A 15,446-nucleotide genomic window follows, 5' to 3' on the forward strand; every position below is an offset into this window, starting at 1 on the left:
ACAGAGAATCTGGCACTTGCCCTTGTTAAACTTCATATCAGTGCTTATCCTCTGCAGGATCTTGTATGAGTTTAAACCCTGATCCTTTCCTTTCTTGTGAGTGGACATTTTTGTCTGTTGAAGTATTGCTTTCATTAGTTCATTTTCTTAAAACAAGTTTGAGATAGAGATCTTATCCCAATACAGATTTGATGTTAACTGCTCTTCTCCTTCATTTAGTCTGTGATCTGTAATCTAATGATTGCATTTATTTGTAGCTATCCAGATTTTCTTTTTGCCTGTAAGTTGGCGTTAGTACAGTAATGAGCTGTGTTTTCATCTCACCTGATTAACACTGAAAAATTGTCTTAAATGTGTTTGGAAAATGAGCAAGGCTCACTTTCAGATCACTCTTCATTTTAATTTGTGTGTGCATGCTGGTTTTGGCTTTTTCCTCATGAGTGCTTATTGATTTTGCTGCACTGATGTCTCATTTTTCAGAGGCCACAACCAGAGGATGGAATTCCTGGGTGACTCCATAATGCAGTTGGTAGCCACAGAGTATTTATTCATACATTTCCCCGATCATCATGAAGGGCACTTAACGGTGAGACTGTCATCAATCATATTCTCCATAAGAGCAAGAGTGGGATGGAAACCAAAATTATTGGAGCAGCCAGTGAATTGTTCTGAGTTTGATTAATAGAAGAAGCCTCAGCAACCACTGCTCTTAATAAGGCTTTGTTAATTTTAAGTCATGAGCACTGCAATGAATAGAAAATGATGATTTATGACTCCACTGCAATAATTTCTGTTCAGTCTGTGAAGTGGATCAAAAATTTTGAAGATGTCAGTGATAAAATTGAGGGCCAAGACTAGTTCTTGTTTAAAGATGGGTGTCTTAAACCATTTATTTAAATAGATGTATCATGTGACTTTTTTTATTCCTGTCTTCTAGTGTGTTGAACATGCGTACAGGCAGGTTTATACATCCTGATAAAAAAGTTTTTACTATTTATTTTAGTCTGCTTTTCCTCTTGTCTTCAATCTGAACTTCCTGAGGTAGCTTTTGAATTTAATTTTAATATAGTTATAGTCATCTGTTGATTGCTGTAGTCTTTTAGCCTCTCTTATCTGGACTTTGAACAACTAAGTTTGGAGACCTTTCAACAATTTACAGTATTTTAAATGCAGCATGATAGTATTAGTAGATTTTTCCTGATTAGCCCTGCAGCTGTTGAGTTGTGGCTTTGTTTGAAAGTAACAAATTTTGTTTGGCTTACTAAATGTTCTTAGTTTACTTGATCAGCAAAGCAATACATATATCAGGAATGTTAGTCAAGTTTTCTAGGTAAAGTTAGGAAGTAGCCTAATTTTAGAGTGGTTCCCTCAGATCAATAAAGGCATGACAATGCTAAGTCTCTAGCAGGCAATGTGTTATCAAGAATATGATTCTTGAATCTTTTGGGCTAAAGCTGTTTGAGGAAGAAACAAGTACAGGCTGTGACTAGGAGTTACTTGAGTTTTTCTTCACCATTTCTTTAATTTCAGTTATATTTGTATGGATTCTTCTGCACCATTGAGGAGACAGGATATAAAGCCTGGTTTTTTGCTTTCTGCATGACTTTTAAGAATGTAGGCATCCATGGTCTTATAACTTGCAAGAACTGTTTGGCCAGAAGAATATGGGATGTTGCTGTTAATGGGTGTAAATGCTCAGAACAATGATTAGAATGTCTTTTTGTTGCTCAGTGTAATGATTAGTGAGTTGGAAAGTACAAGTTGCACACTTCAGTTTTTAGGCAAAACTGCAAAGTTAAGAGTGAAGTGGATGCTGAAAACACTTAAAAATACAAAGAAGCGGGCAATGCCTAAAATAAAATTTGAACTGTGGAGGTGTGTTCATCTGTAGAGAAAATTATCTTAAAATGTTTTCAAATTTGATGACAAATGAAATGAGACATCTGAGAAAGGAGGCTGATAAAGTGTAATCTGAAGAGAAACTGCAAACACTAAGCTCTTTCTCCTGTCATCTGGGGACACACTGAAATTTGAAGTAATAATAGAACATCAACTAAATGGTGTCTGGTGTGTTGAGGGCAATTTTGGTAAAGAATTCTACTTGACTGGCAATGCAGTGGCTTCCCAGTGTGGAGTGATTGCTTGTGGAGAGATGTCTGTAAAATAATTATGTTTAAGAAAAAGAAAGGAGAACATAGTCTCATCTACATACTTGGAGATAGCCAAATACTGTACCAGAAGAGAAGTTGATATTTTGTTGAATGTTGGAAGATAAGCTTCTCCAGTGCTGAGTTATGCATACATTTTTTGATACAGTCATGAGTAGTGATATCTTGGGTGAAAATGGAAGAATTAGGAAAAAAATTGCTTTGTAATTAAAGCCAGGCTCCAGTTGAGCATATCATGTATCACAGCATCTGCAGTGATCTGTGTGTTACCAGTGTGGAGACTAACTCTAAAAAAGCTGCTGGAAAGGCACAGGGACTGTCTGTATTATGAAGAGGAATTGAATTTCTTGCCTGATCACACTTGTAGAGGAGGCAAATTCTAATATGGAGCAAGTTGATAACCACAGTGCTAAGAGGATAACTGGGCTTTTTTTTCTATCTCTAATTCACAGGGCAGTGTATGTGTTGCTCTTTGTTTTATGATACTACTAATCATGATTATGGATCCCATCAAAATAAATAGTCTGCAAACAAAACAAAAGAAATCCTTCTTCCATTACAAGAAACAGATTTTTGTCATGGGACGCTGCACTTCTGTCTCATAGATTACATATTAGGATGCTGTACTTAGGATATCATTGGGGAAAGTATAGTTTATTTATCATGAGGACATAAAAGGAAAGAATTTTGAAATAGAACAAGTAGTAAATGAGTTTAAACCAAGGTTAGGGAGTGGCGTAATAGTACTATGTGCAGTTTGCCTAGTTTACGAAGATCAGGTTATGAGTATCTGCTTCATACATCATTGACAAACAAATTATGAACATACTGTTCTTTGTTTATCTGTTCTGAGAGATGAAGTATCAAGTGCAGCAAATAAATCTTGATTTTTCATAAGCTCAATTGATGTGCTGGAGCCAGGTAGCATATAACTTGTATCTAATAAGCTGAGCAAATGTGATATGGAAGACAAAAAAAAGGAAAAAATGTGTGTGCAGCATCTCAACTCTAGATTGCACATAAACTGTGGAAAAGGGAGACATTCTTTACTTCTCACTCCTACCTCTTGTAGTAGCCGTAACTTCTTTAATGCTGTTCCATTTAAAGCAAAAAAGCAAGCAAGAAGGAAAAATGCTGACCTCTCCAAAGGTTCAGAAATTCTCCCTAAAATTCCAAAATACTCCTTTAAGCTGTGTGGGAGCTCTATGTCTTTGTTAGAGCTCTATGTTAAAGTAATCTGTCTGGAGCCAAGGTTTTTTCATGACACATCCTTGACCTTGTCATATATGGAACACATTAGGCAGACCTGCGTCCGGGATGCATTGGCTCAGCTGTGCTGCCTTCTAGCAGAGCAAATAGTGCATACAGGCTGTCCATCTGTGTATTTTTGTCTTTGGCCAAAGGAATGGAGCAGCTTCCTCATCTGCTCATTCTCAAACACTGAACTATATTGCTTTAATGTGTATTTGTTTGAGTCACCACCTATTTATTTATTATTTGGTGGACACTGGGGGCTGTTCCATGGACTCCAGGATATTGTTTACTTAATCTTTATATGGTAAAATGTATAAAACTGTGTATTACTTAAACTAGAAAACTGCAGATTAGCTGAGAAAGTACAGGACTCATGATGACATGGAAGGAAGCTCACAAGCAAGCATTTTAAGTGTGTGACATATATACAGAAGTTATGTGTCCATAGAATAAGTAAAGATTGGTGAGAAGAATTGAAACAGAAAGAAAAATCACCAGCAGAAAGAGTGACAGAGTGTGTCTCTATATAAAACACTTGAGATGCCCTGAATCTAAATGTCAGTAAACTGAGAGAAGTGAGAAACCTCAAGGATAAAAGTAACTTTTTCTCCCCAGCTCTCCTAGGTTTTGTAGTTTGTTATTGGTGATTTTTACTAAGGAATGGAACTTCTTTCTTTTGCAGCTGTTGAGAAGTTCTTTGGTGAACAACAGGACACAGGCCAAGGTGGCAGAGGAGCTGGGCATGCAAGAGTTTGCCATCACTAACGACAAGACAAAAAGGCCTGTAACTCTTCGAACTAAGACTTTGGCTGATCTCTTGGAATGTGAGTTAATTTGGTTATAATAACTTCATACTTAATGACTTCCTTTTCCTTGGGGCTTGTTTAAGAAAGCCATTAGAAATCCCCTAAATTGCTATTAAAAATGTATGTTCAGGTTTCCAAATGATTTATGCCTATACCTCTGAAAGCCAGATTTTTGAAGAGTAACCTAGATTTTTGAAGTCTGTATAAAAGCATGAAGAAGGCATAATTGCAGATAGAAATTTGAAACCGTAGAAATTGCGGGTTCAAGATGACCAGGTCAAAAGCATGTCTTCAAAGTTAAAGCTTTTATTCTGAATTGAGCTATTTAACAGCAGTTTCAGTGTTTCATTAGTATGTTCTTGACACTGTTGGAAGACAAAATAGTTAAGCAGGTGAATAGTTCTGTGGTTCATTTGTCTGCATTTGAGGAAGTTTTAAAATGGTCATTCCACAAGAGGAAAGGCTGCATGGAAATGAAATTATTTTTAGTCAATTTTTGGAAGTTTGTGCTGCCTTCTTTCCCATGAAATGGAAACAGTGATAAATATTCTACAAAGAAAATTAATCCCTGTCTTGTATATTTTGTTGTGTTTTGCAAGCAATTCAGACCACTTGGCTTTTGCAAAATCCCATAAACAAATGGAAATAGCACACAAACAGGAGTGATTTATATCTAAATTATTTTATGGTACCCAGTAGTGATTTATTTGTAAGTATTCATGGTCTCCTGGTTAAAATGTGAGATTAGAAGCAGAGTGTTGTTTCTAGCACTTTAAATGACTGGGTGGATTTGGGAAAATCACTTAATCTCTTGGTCAACTTGATTTTTTTTTTTCCCAAGTATGCAGGATAATACCCTCATCAGATCACTGCTCTGAAACGTAATTGAATATGGCTTTAAAGTACCCAGTGATACTTGTTTCTAAAAGTGCAAGCCAATAATGCTCTCCTTGGAAGAGTGACAGTACCTTTTTTTTCCCCCAGCCTTTATTGCTGCTCTGTACATTGATAAAGATTTGGAATACGTTCACACTTTCATGAATGTTTGCTTTTTTCCACGGCTAAAGGTAACATCAGTCAATTTCCTACTTTCCTGCCACTGTATTTTAACACATTGTGGCATTTGAAACCCTTATTGCAATCTCTCAATCATAAAAGCATCTTTGTGGACTTCCTACAGGAGTTTATTTTAAATCAAGATTGGAATGATCCTAAATCTCAGCTTCAGCAGTGCTGCTTGACTCTCAGGACAGAAGGAAAAGAGCCAGACATTCCTCTCTACAAGTAAGAACAGGCCCCTTATAATTATAAAGCTAATTATAAATCTTCCTTGTATATGGAGCAAGATGTGCTCAGTCACTCTACATTTTCCCCATAATTTGCTTTTCTTGTCATTACCCAAGCCCTATAGTCCCTTGTCTGAAGAAGGAAAATACTGTTTTCTAAGCCTTAGGTGCTTAGGCCATTACAAGGAAGAGTTACTGAGCATTTTACCTTTACAGTTGTAAGGGAAAAATAGAGTTTTTATTTTGGAGTGGAGTATTTAATTGGCATAGTTCTTTATTTGTTTTTTCTTTTAATGTAAGGAATTGGCAGTATTAAATGAAAAGAGTTAAAGAAATGGCTGTTTTGTTATGAGGTCAAGGTATCTCCATTTTCACTAGCATATGAAGTTTCTTGATATTATTATACAAAAATAATAATACCTTATGTTACACTTGCTGATTATAGGCACTGTTTCTCATTCCCAGTCAGGCACTGAAGGGCAGCACAAGTTTTGGACATTTTTGCTGTGGGGTTCAGCTGGCAAATGTTCCTGTGTTCAATGACAAAGAGCTCAGGGCAGTGAACCTTTTAACTTGAACACCTAACTTAGCTACCTGAAACTGGATGGGATAGATCTCCATTTTTACTTACAGTTGCTAAAGTGTGATAGCTGCTTCAAAAAGATAATAAATAATAAACCTTAGGCTGTATATTGCATCCGTATCCATTCAATTACTGTAGGAAAGTGTGCAATGTTAGCCTCAAAAGAAGAGATAAAGGCTATGAAAATTCAAGGTTTGTGTTGTTGGGATTATTATATCAAAAAGATATGAAGAATGAAAGTATAAGTGCATCTGTCCCAGGTACTGAAGTAAGGTTTCCAATGCAGTGTAGCAGTTTAGTGACAGTGACACACACTGCACTTGTAAGTGCCATCCCCTTAACACTGCAGCCAGTGCTCTGCAGGTCTGACTCCTCTGTCTCTCTGTGTGAGGGTTCAGGGCTTTGTCTTGGCTGAGGGGAATGAATCCAATAAAAAACAATTTCCCATTTTTGTACAAACCACTTAATATCAAGTACCAAATGTTTGTTTTGTTTTGCTGTGATGATAAATTGATTTTTATAGTACAGCTCAGACCTAGTATTACACTGTTATCTTCCTATTATCTTGTTAAATTCCTTTTCTTGGGGTTATCTGTTTCACTGCAGTCAGTACTATTGCTTTTAAATTTAGGGTAGGTTTTATTTGCTCTTGTCACAGTGCATGGAGGGATAGAGTGCTTTAGTTAGATACTTTAAAAATTGATGTGAAATTTGTGCTCTTTCTGAAAAGAAACAAGGTAGCAGACAGAACTTGATCTGAAAGTGGGGAGAGCTTTGGGACAGCCGTGAGAAACTGCAAAAGAAGCAATTCATTGCACATCTAGGGAATTCGTTTTTCCCTTTCAGATGGTTGTTGATGTATGTCCTAGACTTCAGGTCAAATGGAAAGTTTGTTTTGTCACAAAGTAACTTTTCAAAGCTGATGGAAAATTTCTTTGTACTTGATAATTCAGTGTAGAGAACTACCATGTCTAATACAAAGTCCTTACAAAACCTTGCTACCTGCAAAACTCTCAGGGACTAAACTTCTAGTGCACACATAATTGTATTGGTGTGTTTACTTGCAATTGCACAGCTATGCATAATTTATTACTTTATTACAAGTGATGGGATCGATATAAATACTGTTCTGGTAATCTCTGGGTTAGTGTGATCTATTCAGACATCCTTCAACCCTTGCTCTGTGTTTTGCATTAATTGTACTATATATGTATTGACCAGACTGAAAGTTTGGTGAGCTATGTGCCACAAACAGATTCTGTGTTTTAATTTTCCCTGCTTGAATAAAATATTTCTTCTTTCAGGACCCTGCAGACAGTGGGACCTTCTCATGCCAGGACATACACAGTAGCTGTCTACTTCAAAGGGGAAAGAATAGGATGTGGTAAAGGTCCAAGGTATAGTAAAAAATTAATCACATGGTGTTAGAGTGTGGTGGTGTCCAAAATTACTAGCAATGGAGGTAGACTGTTGTATGGTCTGCTATAGCCAAGGAATGCTGTAGACCCTTCTTCAAACTCCTCTGCTTTAGGAATACCTGAAGGGTTCAATGTTGGTATAATTTTGGATCTTATGCTCTTTTTGGTGAATTTGCCTTCAAGGTGGCTGACAATGCTAACTATTTGTGGCTCTTGGAGTAGTAACTGCAGAACAGCTTCCAGGAAATAGTGTCTTTATCTTGGTATTTGCTGTTGGATTACTGTACAACTTACCATGGCAAGTTAAGAGTGCCACGCTATTACACTTTTTTTTTTTTTCTGAGGTTACTACTTCTAGGCATTTTGGAATGGTTCTAAGAATTCAAAGACTTCAACCATGAACCCCGAAACCCTCAGTTTATACTATCAAATCTGATCTTGGTTATAAAAATATCATTGTTTGTTTTAATATTCACACATCTATGGTCTTGTTCCTTTTTTTCTCTCCAGTAAAAGCAAATGCTTTAATGAAGAATGGACTGGAATATTTTGTTAATATTAATGGTCTAAGTCAAGAAATATTCTACTGGAGCTGTAGTACTATTGCTCACATATTTATGGAATGGCTAATGTATCATACACTCTGGGATTTAGAAGCTGCTGGTTTTCCAAAAAGTTTAATTACAAAAGCATAACTAATGATCCACTTTGTCAGAAACTTTAGTTTATTCTGTACAACTTAGATCTCATGTAACATGCTTTTGTTTTGCTTTCAGTATTCAGCAAGCAGAAATGGGAGCTGCAATGGACGCACTTGAAAAATGTAAGATATTGGGCAACAGAGAATTCATAGTTTATTTCCTTGTTCTTTAGTGAGGCAAGGTGCAGCTTTTGTGGGGGATAAGTTTTGAACAGAACACATATGTTAAGTGTTGTCAGCTTCTAAGCAGCAGGATTTTCTCTTAGTACTTTCAAGACAGTTTTGTAGCAGTTGAAGTTAATACAATCTCAACAGGTATTTGTTAAAGGGAACTGATCAGCTGCAGGGGATGCAACTTCAAGGGAACCCTGTGCAGTAGTGTTTCATTGAGGTTTTCCATGCGTATGCATTCAGTGAGATTAGACTGCATAGTCTCTGATGCTTGCCCTTTATTTCAGGGGGGAGCCAAGTGTGACCTTAGAAAATAAAATTTGATCCCAGATTATCAGTAGACTAGGTTAAAATCTAAGAGGCAGGTCCCCAACAATTTAATTTGGTATTTTTCTGTCAGGAAGGGTTAATATCAGCTGCAGATCCAGGGATCTGTATCCAGGGATACATCTCTCTAAATTACATGCTGCATAGCCAGCATGGGAGCAGTCCTTCATTGAAATGTAGTCTCAGATATGAATGTGTGTGGGCAAGCTTCTTATATTAAGTAACTTTGGTCAGTTGGGTTAAAGTTTCAGGTGTGGGTAACATGCAAGCAAATAGATTATAAGCATTTTGTGCAGCAGAAATTCTCTATTGAGAAGAACATGGGAAGTCCATTTTTTGCATTTCATTCAAAGGAGACACATGCAGTTCCTCAGATGTCAAAGGTTTTTAATCTGTTATCTCTGCATCTGGAAATCTGAGGGCTTAAATATTTCAGAAGGCAATGAATATGTTTTTATATCCATCTGCTAAGCACATACTTCTCACTACCAGTAAATTTGACAAGTAGAAAAATGTAACTTCCCTTCTCCGCTGAGTATCTGCAAGATGTTACTGAAGTTTTCTTTGAGTGAGTTTTCTTGTGGCAGTATCACCACTCAAGAGAGCTGTGAGTTTCATGGCCTATCAATCCAAGGACTTCACAGCTATCTTCTGACATACATATTTGTTTAAATACCATAGAACTCTAGAGGTCTGTGCTCCTGCTGCCCTTCAATTCAAAACAGAGCCAACTTTCAAGTTAGTTTCTCTGTGCCTTGCCAGTCAAGTTTTAATTGTCTTTTGGGATGGAGGTTATACAACCCTTAAGGGCCCCTTAAGGGCCCTGTTGTATTATGTATATGGTGGTGCAGTAGAGTTGTTTGGTTTCGATTGTTTGTTGGGTTTTTTAATGCATAAGTAGTTAACTTCAAGTGAAAGTGGTTTTCATATACGTATTCATTTGATAGCCCTGATGAATTTATTATATGAGTTTCCTTCTTATCCTTCTAAACATATTAGAACAGCTTGCTACCAAGCTGAGTTCTTAAAGAATCATGTTACAGGCAGTGCTGAAAATCTGATTTTCATTTTATGAGGCACATGAGCAACAAAATATCCCAGAACTCCATTAAACAAAGCACTAGTGCTTTTAAAAACAACAGCAATTTAAAACCAATTTTGTTTAGATTGCCTTCTGGTTTAAATAAATATACTGTCCTATGCTCAAGTTGTAAATAACTGATGAATAAACCTTTTATTCCTGTAGTATGTATAATAAAGGGCACAAATTTCACTGGCCAGTAAAACAAAGCAGTAGAAAGTTATTCTGCTCTGCCACAAACTCCTGCAGTTTTTGTGGCTTCTGCCCTGCATTCTCTAGCTGAGAATCCGTGCTGCCTGGGACCCAGGAAAAGGAGGAAAAAACTTGGTGCCAAGGAGGAAAAAGCTTGATGCCACGGTACTCCTCCCTAAGAAGCCTCAGCTGAATTCTCTCTCAATAGCCAGCAAGAGAGAGAGCAGTCCTTTGCTGAGACATCTACCAAATTTATGGCTTTAAAGATCAGTGCAGTAACCTTTTGCATTCATCTCAGCCTGATCAGGGAGCCAGTGGTGATCCCAGAGCTCTGTGTGATCCCAGCAGGATTCACCATCAGCTGCAGCCTGTCACATACTCTGCCACCCCTTTGCTTTCTGGCTGGCTGGAGGGTGCAGGTCTCCACAGCACAGACACATGGGGATGTCAGCACCCTGGTCATGCAGAAAACATCACATTCTGTGAGCCGTGCACTAAAGTGGGAGCAATTCTGTTCACTTACATAAGCTGTTCTTGCAGCCTCAGTACTAATGTGTACCTACACATCAGCAAATGGACAAGTGCCTGAAAGCAGAAGCATCCATCCCCTCAGCTACTTCTCCATCACCTCAGCCCTGTCCAGTCTGTTTCAGGCAGTCTTCACTCATCCATGCTCTTAGACTACGCTAAGGCTGCCTTCTGGTACATAGCCAAGCATTAACTTCTTCAGGGGCAGACTCAACTGCATTCCATCTTGCTACACTATTACTTTCCTATTAGGATCCCTGCCGTAGTGTGGGGCATCTAGTTGATTCTGCATGGTCTAAAACAATAATAAAAATAATGGAAACATCTATGCAATGCTTGAAACCAGTGGCTCATGCTTTTCAGAGTGAGAGCAAGACAAAAAGCCCTGACAGCATTGACAGTAGTTTCACATTCATTTTTCAGTATCAACCACCTGTTGCTAAGGGAACAGAATGTAACATCCAGGTAATACCTGGCCATATTGCCATACCAGGATTTTATATTTTGTTTTTGTGAGTATATTAGATTTGGTGGTGCTTTGTAGCAAGAGAAACAGATGTAAAGAAATCACAAAGAAACCAAAGTCTTATGAAACAGTCCTGGTTTACTATGTATTATAAGAAATAAATGAGTAAAAATGGGAACAGCATTGTTCCCCCCCTACCTCTAATAACATCAAAGTTTAAAACAAAACAAGTTGAGGCTTTCTCTGTTACCAGTTTGTTTATTAATGTAAAATATTTCTCCTTGTGTCAGATAACTTTCCCCAGATGGCCCATCAGAAACGGTTCATTGAACGGAAGTACAGACAAGAGTTGAAAGAATTGAGGTGGGAAAGAGAGCATCAAGAGAGAGAGTCAGAGGAGACTGAAGAAGCAAGGAAATAAAAGGAGGGTACAGAAGCAGTGGCATATTTACTTACTTAATAACTCTGACTGTGGCCTATGGAGACCTAACCTAGTTTCTTGCAGATGAATGAAGAGTGCCTGTTGATATTAAAAAAAAAAAAAAATTGTAATATCTTCCTTTAAAAGTGTGTGCAAATATAGTATTTCTTTAGTTTGGTTTTAAGTTTGGCTTTTTAATAAGATTTGGGTTTAAATCCTTTTAATTTTTATGAAAAGTTGTTGATTATTTTTATTCTTTTTACTGTCTTTTATGAAGTAATAAAGTATTAATTTCCAAAGCTAATAGGAGGAAAGGCTGTTTAACAATTGTCTCCTATGTCTAAGTGCTGTGTTGTCAGTGACCAGCCAAGTTATTGCATGAACTCTGCTGTAAGGGGGACGAAAGTATTATGAAACTGATTCAGCTGAGCACTTAAGCATGTACTTTACTTAAGTTTTGCAGCTAAATTTATTTCTTGAGTCTGCTAAACCAGAGCTTTAAAGTTCAGGCCCTTTTTACAGAAAATGGTGCAGTAATTAAAAGGAGATACTCAGTTTTGCTTTGAACAATGGATGTCACATCTGAAATGTGGCGCATATGTGTGTGGAAGATTGAGTAGGTTTGTTTTTTTTTAATCACTGTTATAAGACTTGAAGGAGAAGTTAATTATGAAGCAAGAGAATGGCAGGTTTTGTAGAGAATGTACATGTAGTTTACATTAACAAGTTTAGTTTCTTTCTGAGCTTCTTGTTCTGTCAGGCTGGTGTCTAATTTAATGGATTTCTTTGACAGGAAGATACCAGTGTGGCCATTACTGTGAAATGGTATATTAGAAGCTCTATATGGGTGCTGTTCCAGAGAGATTCCTTGAAAACAGTTTTTGTCAAAGGAAGGGCAGAATTTATCCCCAAAGTGGTGTGCAGTTTTAAGTCACCCAGTTTCCTTGGGTTTCTTTGGTGTCTGTGGCTTGTATTAGACAGACAGATGTTTCTTCTATAAAAGCTCTGAACAGCACTAGAAATTAAAAATCCACTGTGTCTGTTGGTATTTTTTCCCACTGGTTATCAGTGTTGTTTGTTCTTTTAATTTTCCTGCTTCAAGTCATTCATTTCCATTAAGCTGGTTCTCAGTTAATACACTCCCTTGGTAGGTATTGTGGAGTCATTTTTCATCTTTCTTTTCTGATAAGCAAAACAGATTGAACCCTTATTTTCCTTCACTGCGCATTTTCTTCCTGAAAGAAGAAAAGATCCTTTTTGGCAAGTCATTTAAGCATGTCCCACAGCTGTATGTGTTAAAGTGTGGGGCAGCATGGATGCACGAGTCTGGCCCAAGGAATTCGTGCCGACTCACGGAAGAAAACTTCTGCCTGATGGCCACTCTGCTCTGAGCAGCTTCTTCGGCAATGGTTCGAAGCACCTCTCTGTAGGTGTGGGATGGACATCAGGAGAAGCACTTCATGCAAAAGTGCCAAAGCAGACCTCAAATGAAGCTGAAAAATTCAGGCTGCACGAATGTCTTCCCAAAGTTTCATTTCTGAACTAATCAATATGTGTATTTTCAGAAGCATATCTTTCTACACTTGCAGTGTGAGATGCACTTAAACGGGGGGGGAGGTTTACACTTGAGCCCACAACACTACCTCACTTCTTCCAGCTCTATGATTTGCCTTTTCCTAATGGATTGATGCTTAAAATCCATTTCAGAGGATGAGAGAAAAGAAAAATACAAACACATTCTCTAATTTAGAGAGTGATAATAATGGACGGAATAAAAACAAGGTAAAGGCAAGGAGCTGCTCTCTGCTGAATGCTGCTGCCATTTGACTTTTGAGAAGTGATTGTAACTTCCTTTAGCTTCAGTCAGTAAATAGAAAGCTGAAATGCTTCTGAAGAGTAGGAAGCTTGAAACGCACCACCAAGTCCTCTGTCCACAAGACTTTTGTATTTCAAATTCTTTTGTATAATTGCCCATCTGCTTCTAGCAGTAAATGAAATGGTGTGGTACCAGAGGGTCAAGTGTAATTGTGTAAACCATTATTTTATTTTCCCTCTTAACTGTGACCAGTTTCATATGTTTCATGAATAGAAAATTACTTCATTTTCAGGTGTATGATTGTTTAGCAAATTTCAGTGTATTTGACATCACCAAAGAACCCCAGTGGAATTGTTAGTTCATAGTTTTAACATTACTTTCATTATTCCTATATACAATTCCACTTTCCAGCTGTAAGAAGAATACAGTCTTATTCATAAATATTTTCATTAAATTGGATTGAATTTATCAGGCTGTTTTGGGGGAGGAACCCAGGACTGTTCTTTTTTTCTTCTTTAACCCAGAAACTGCTTGGAAAAAACAAACTTTTAAAAATAATTCCTGCATTCCAGTTACTGCAGTTAATGAGTTTTAGGCTTTCCTCAATAAAGTGTTGGTGGTAACTGTGTTTTTACAAGTGGGTAATTTTCCCTTTTTTGCTGTGTAAGTGTGGGCTAGGAAGATTGCCTGAAGCAGTTTTGTTTTCCTTGTCTTCAGAACAAAAAACAAAAGGTAAAAAGAAATCCTGTTTCCATTATTCAAACCACAGTGTCTTTTTGTGTGTGGCCTGTCTAACAGCAGTGGCTGTGAGTGTTCCTGTTGATTTCAGGAGTTGTGTAGAATGTGAAATATGAGCACAGTCCTTTACAGCAGCCACCAAGGAGGGGAAGCCTCTTCAAGTTGCCTTGGTAAAAATTATCATTGCGCTCATGCTGATCAGTGGAACAGCTGTAGCTCATAACTAGGCAGTTTGTGCTGCTCCTTTGTAGGTGTGAGGGGGTCTCTGGTTTACTGATAGAGTCAGTCCTTTTTTGCTTCAGAGCCTGTTCTCTGTTCTCTGAGCTTGATGTTTTCTTGCAAGATCAATTAACTTGAGCTGGGTGCAAGTAGATGAATAGAGAGCAGGACTGGGATCTGTGTGAATCCAAAAGATCCTGTGAATATCTTTATTGTGAATATGTACAGAGAATTGAATAGAATTGTAGCTGATTTGATTGGGGATTTCAGCTGACATAAAATTCATGATGTTATTTGTAGACCCTAAGTTTGCTTTGTAAGATTTCAGTTTCTGGAAGATTATTCAACAGCAGTACTAAGAGAAACTTGGTCTCTAAGATTGTTGTAAACATCGTTGCTAATAAAGTTTCCCAGAAAATACTTCAGGCATAGTTGTTACTTGCTAAAACAATTTGGAAACATCAAAAGGCAAATCCTGATCATCTGTCTCCCTACTTCAAAGACTCTGATTATACAGGCTACATATTTAAATGAAATAAGTGGTTCACTTGTAAAAAGTTTCTTTTTGGTGGAAGTTTGTAAAGCCCTGTAAGAGCTCAGGGAGTTGTTCATCTGCATCATTTACCACTGTGCATTGTCTTTGATGAGGATGGTGTTGCAACAGAAATTTCTGTGACCCATACATCCACACTGCTTCTCCTCCTTCCTGCCCGCTCCCCACATCACAGATTGGCATTCTCTCTGAGGCCCTAAGATGAAATCAGCTGCATGCTCCAGCTGTGCATATTTCTCTGTCTGTCAGGGAGCAGGCTTTCCTTAGAGGCCCTTTCCTTCACCTGCCTGCTACAGGTGACAAAGGGAGCACCAACTTGCACCCAGAGTCTTGCTAAGTAAATACATTTCCCTTTGCCTCAGTCATCACTGCATTCCTCAAAAGGGTTTCAAAGCCTTTCCTGACTAAGGGTATAAGTGATTTGCTGTGACTTACAATACAGTCGTACCTGGAAGTGTCAGTCTGTCGTTTTGTTGCTCTTCACAGCAGCTTTGTGGAGGGACCATTTATTCTGTTACTAAGAGATGAAAAGGATGAAATTGTCACTGGGGGCCAGGGCTCAGGATGTCTGTGGGAAGGCAGTGATTCCTCATCCAGTGGATGATTTAGTCTGTGGCTTTGGCATTTTCCTTGCAAGCCTTCTGTGATTCTCTTGCCACGCCTGAGAGAGTCTTAAAGGGAGAAAAAAGAACTTGGCTGTGCAGGCTGGGCACTGACAC

The 15,446-nt window shown here is 37.9% G+C and overlaps 1 protein-coding gene across 1 annotated transcript in view; it reads left to right on the forward strand.

Annotated features, from left to right (window-relative positions):
- The window catches only part of DROSHA (drosha ribonuclease III), a 70,507-nt gene extending 55,913 nt beyond the window's left edge, over positions 1-14,594 (forward strand). Inside the window, exons 25-31 of the mRNA XM_059486757.1 lie at positions 481-586; positions 4,105-4,246; positions 5,213-5,295; positions 5,409-5,512; positions 7,402-7,494; positions 8,292-8,338; positions 11,271-14,594. Of these exons, the coding sequence (XP_059342740.1) occupies positions 481-586; positions 4,105-4,246; positions 5,213-5,295; positions 5,409-5,512; positions 7,402-7,494; positions 8,292-8,338; positions 11,271-11,401 (706 nt within the window). The 3' untranslated portion in view covers positions 11,402-14,594. The remainder of the gene's footprint in view (positions 1-480; positions 587-4,104; positions 4,247-5,212; positions 5,296-5,408; positions 5,513-7,401; positions 7,495-8,291; positions 8,339-11,270) is intronic.
- Positions 14,595-15,446: the final 852 nt, after the last annotated feature.

Source organism: Ammospiza nelsoni, chromosome 1, assembly GCF_027579445.1.
Source record: "Ammospiza nelsoni isolate bAmmNel1 chromosome 1, bAmmNel1.pri, whole genome shotgun sequence".
In the NCBI taxonomy this organism is placed as follows: Eukaryota; Metazoa; Chordata; class Aves; order Passeriformes; family Passerellidae; genus Ammospiza; species Ammospiza nelsoni.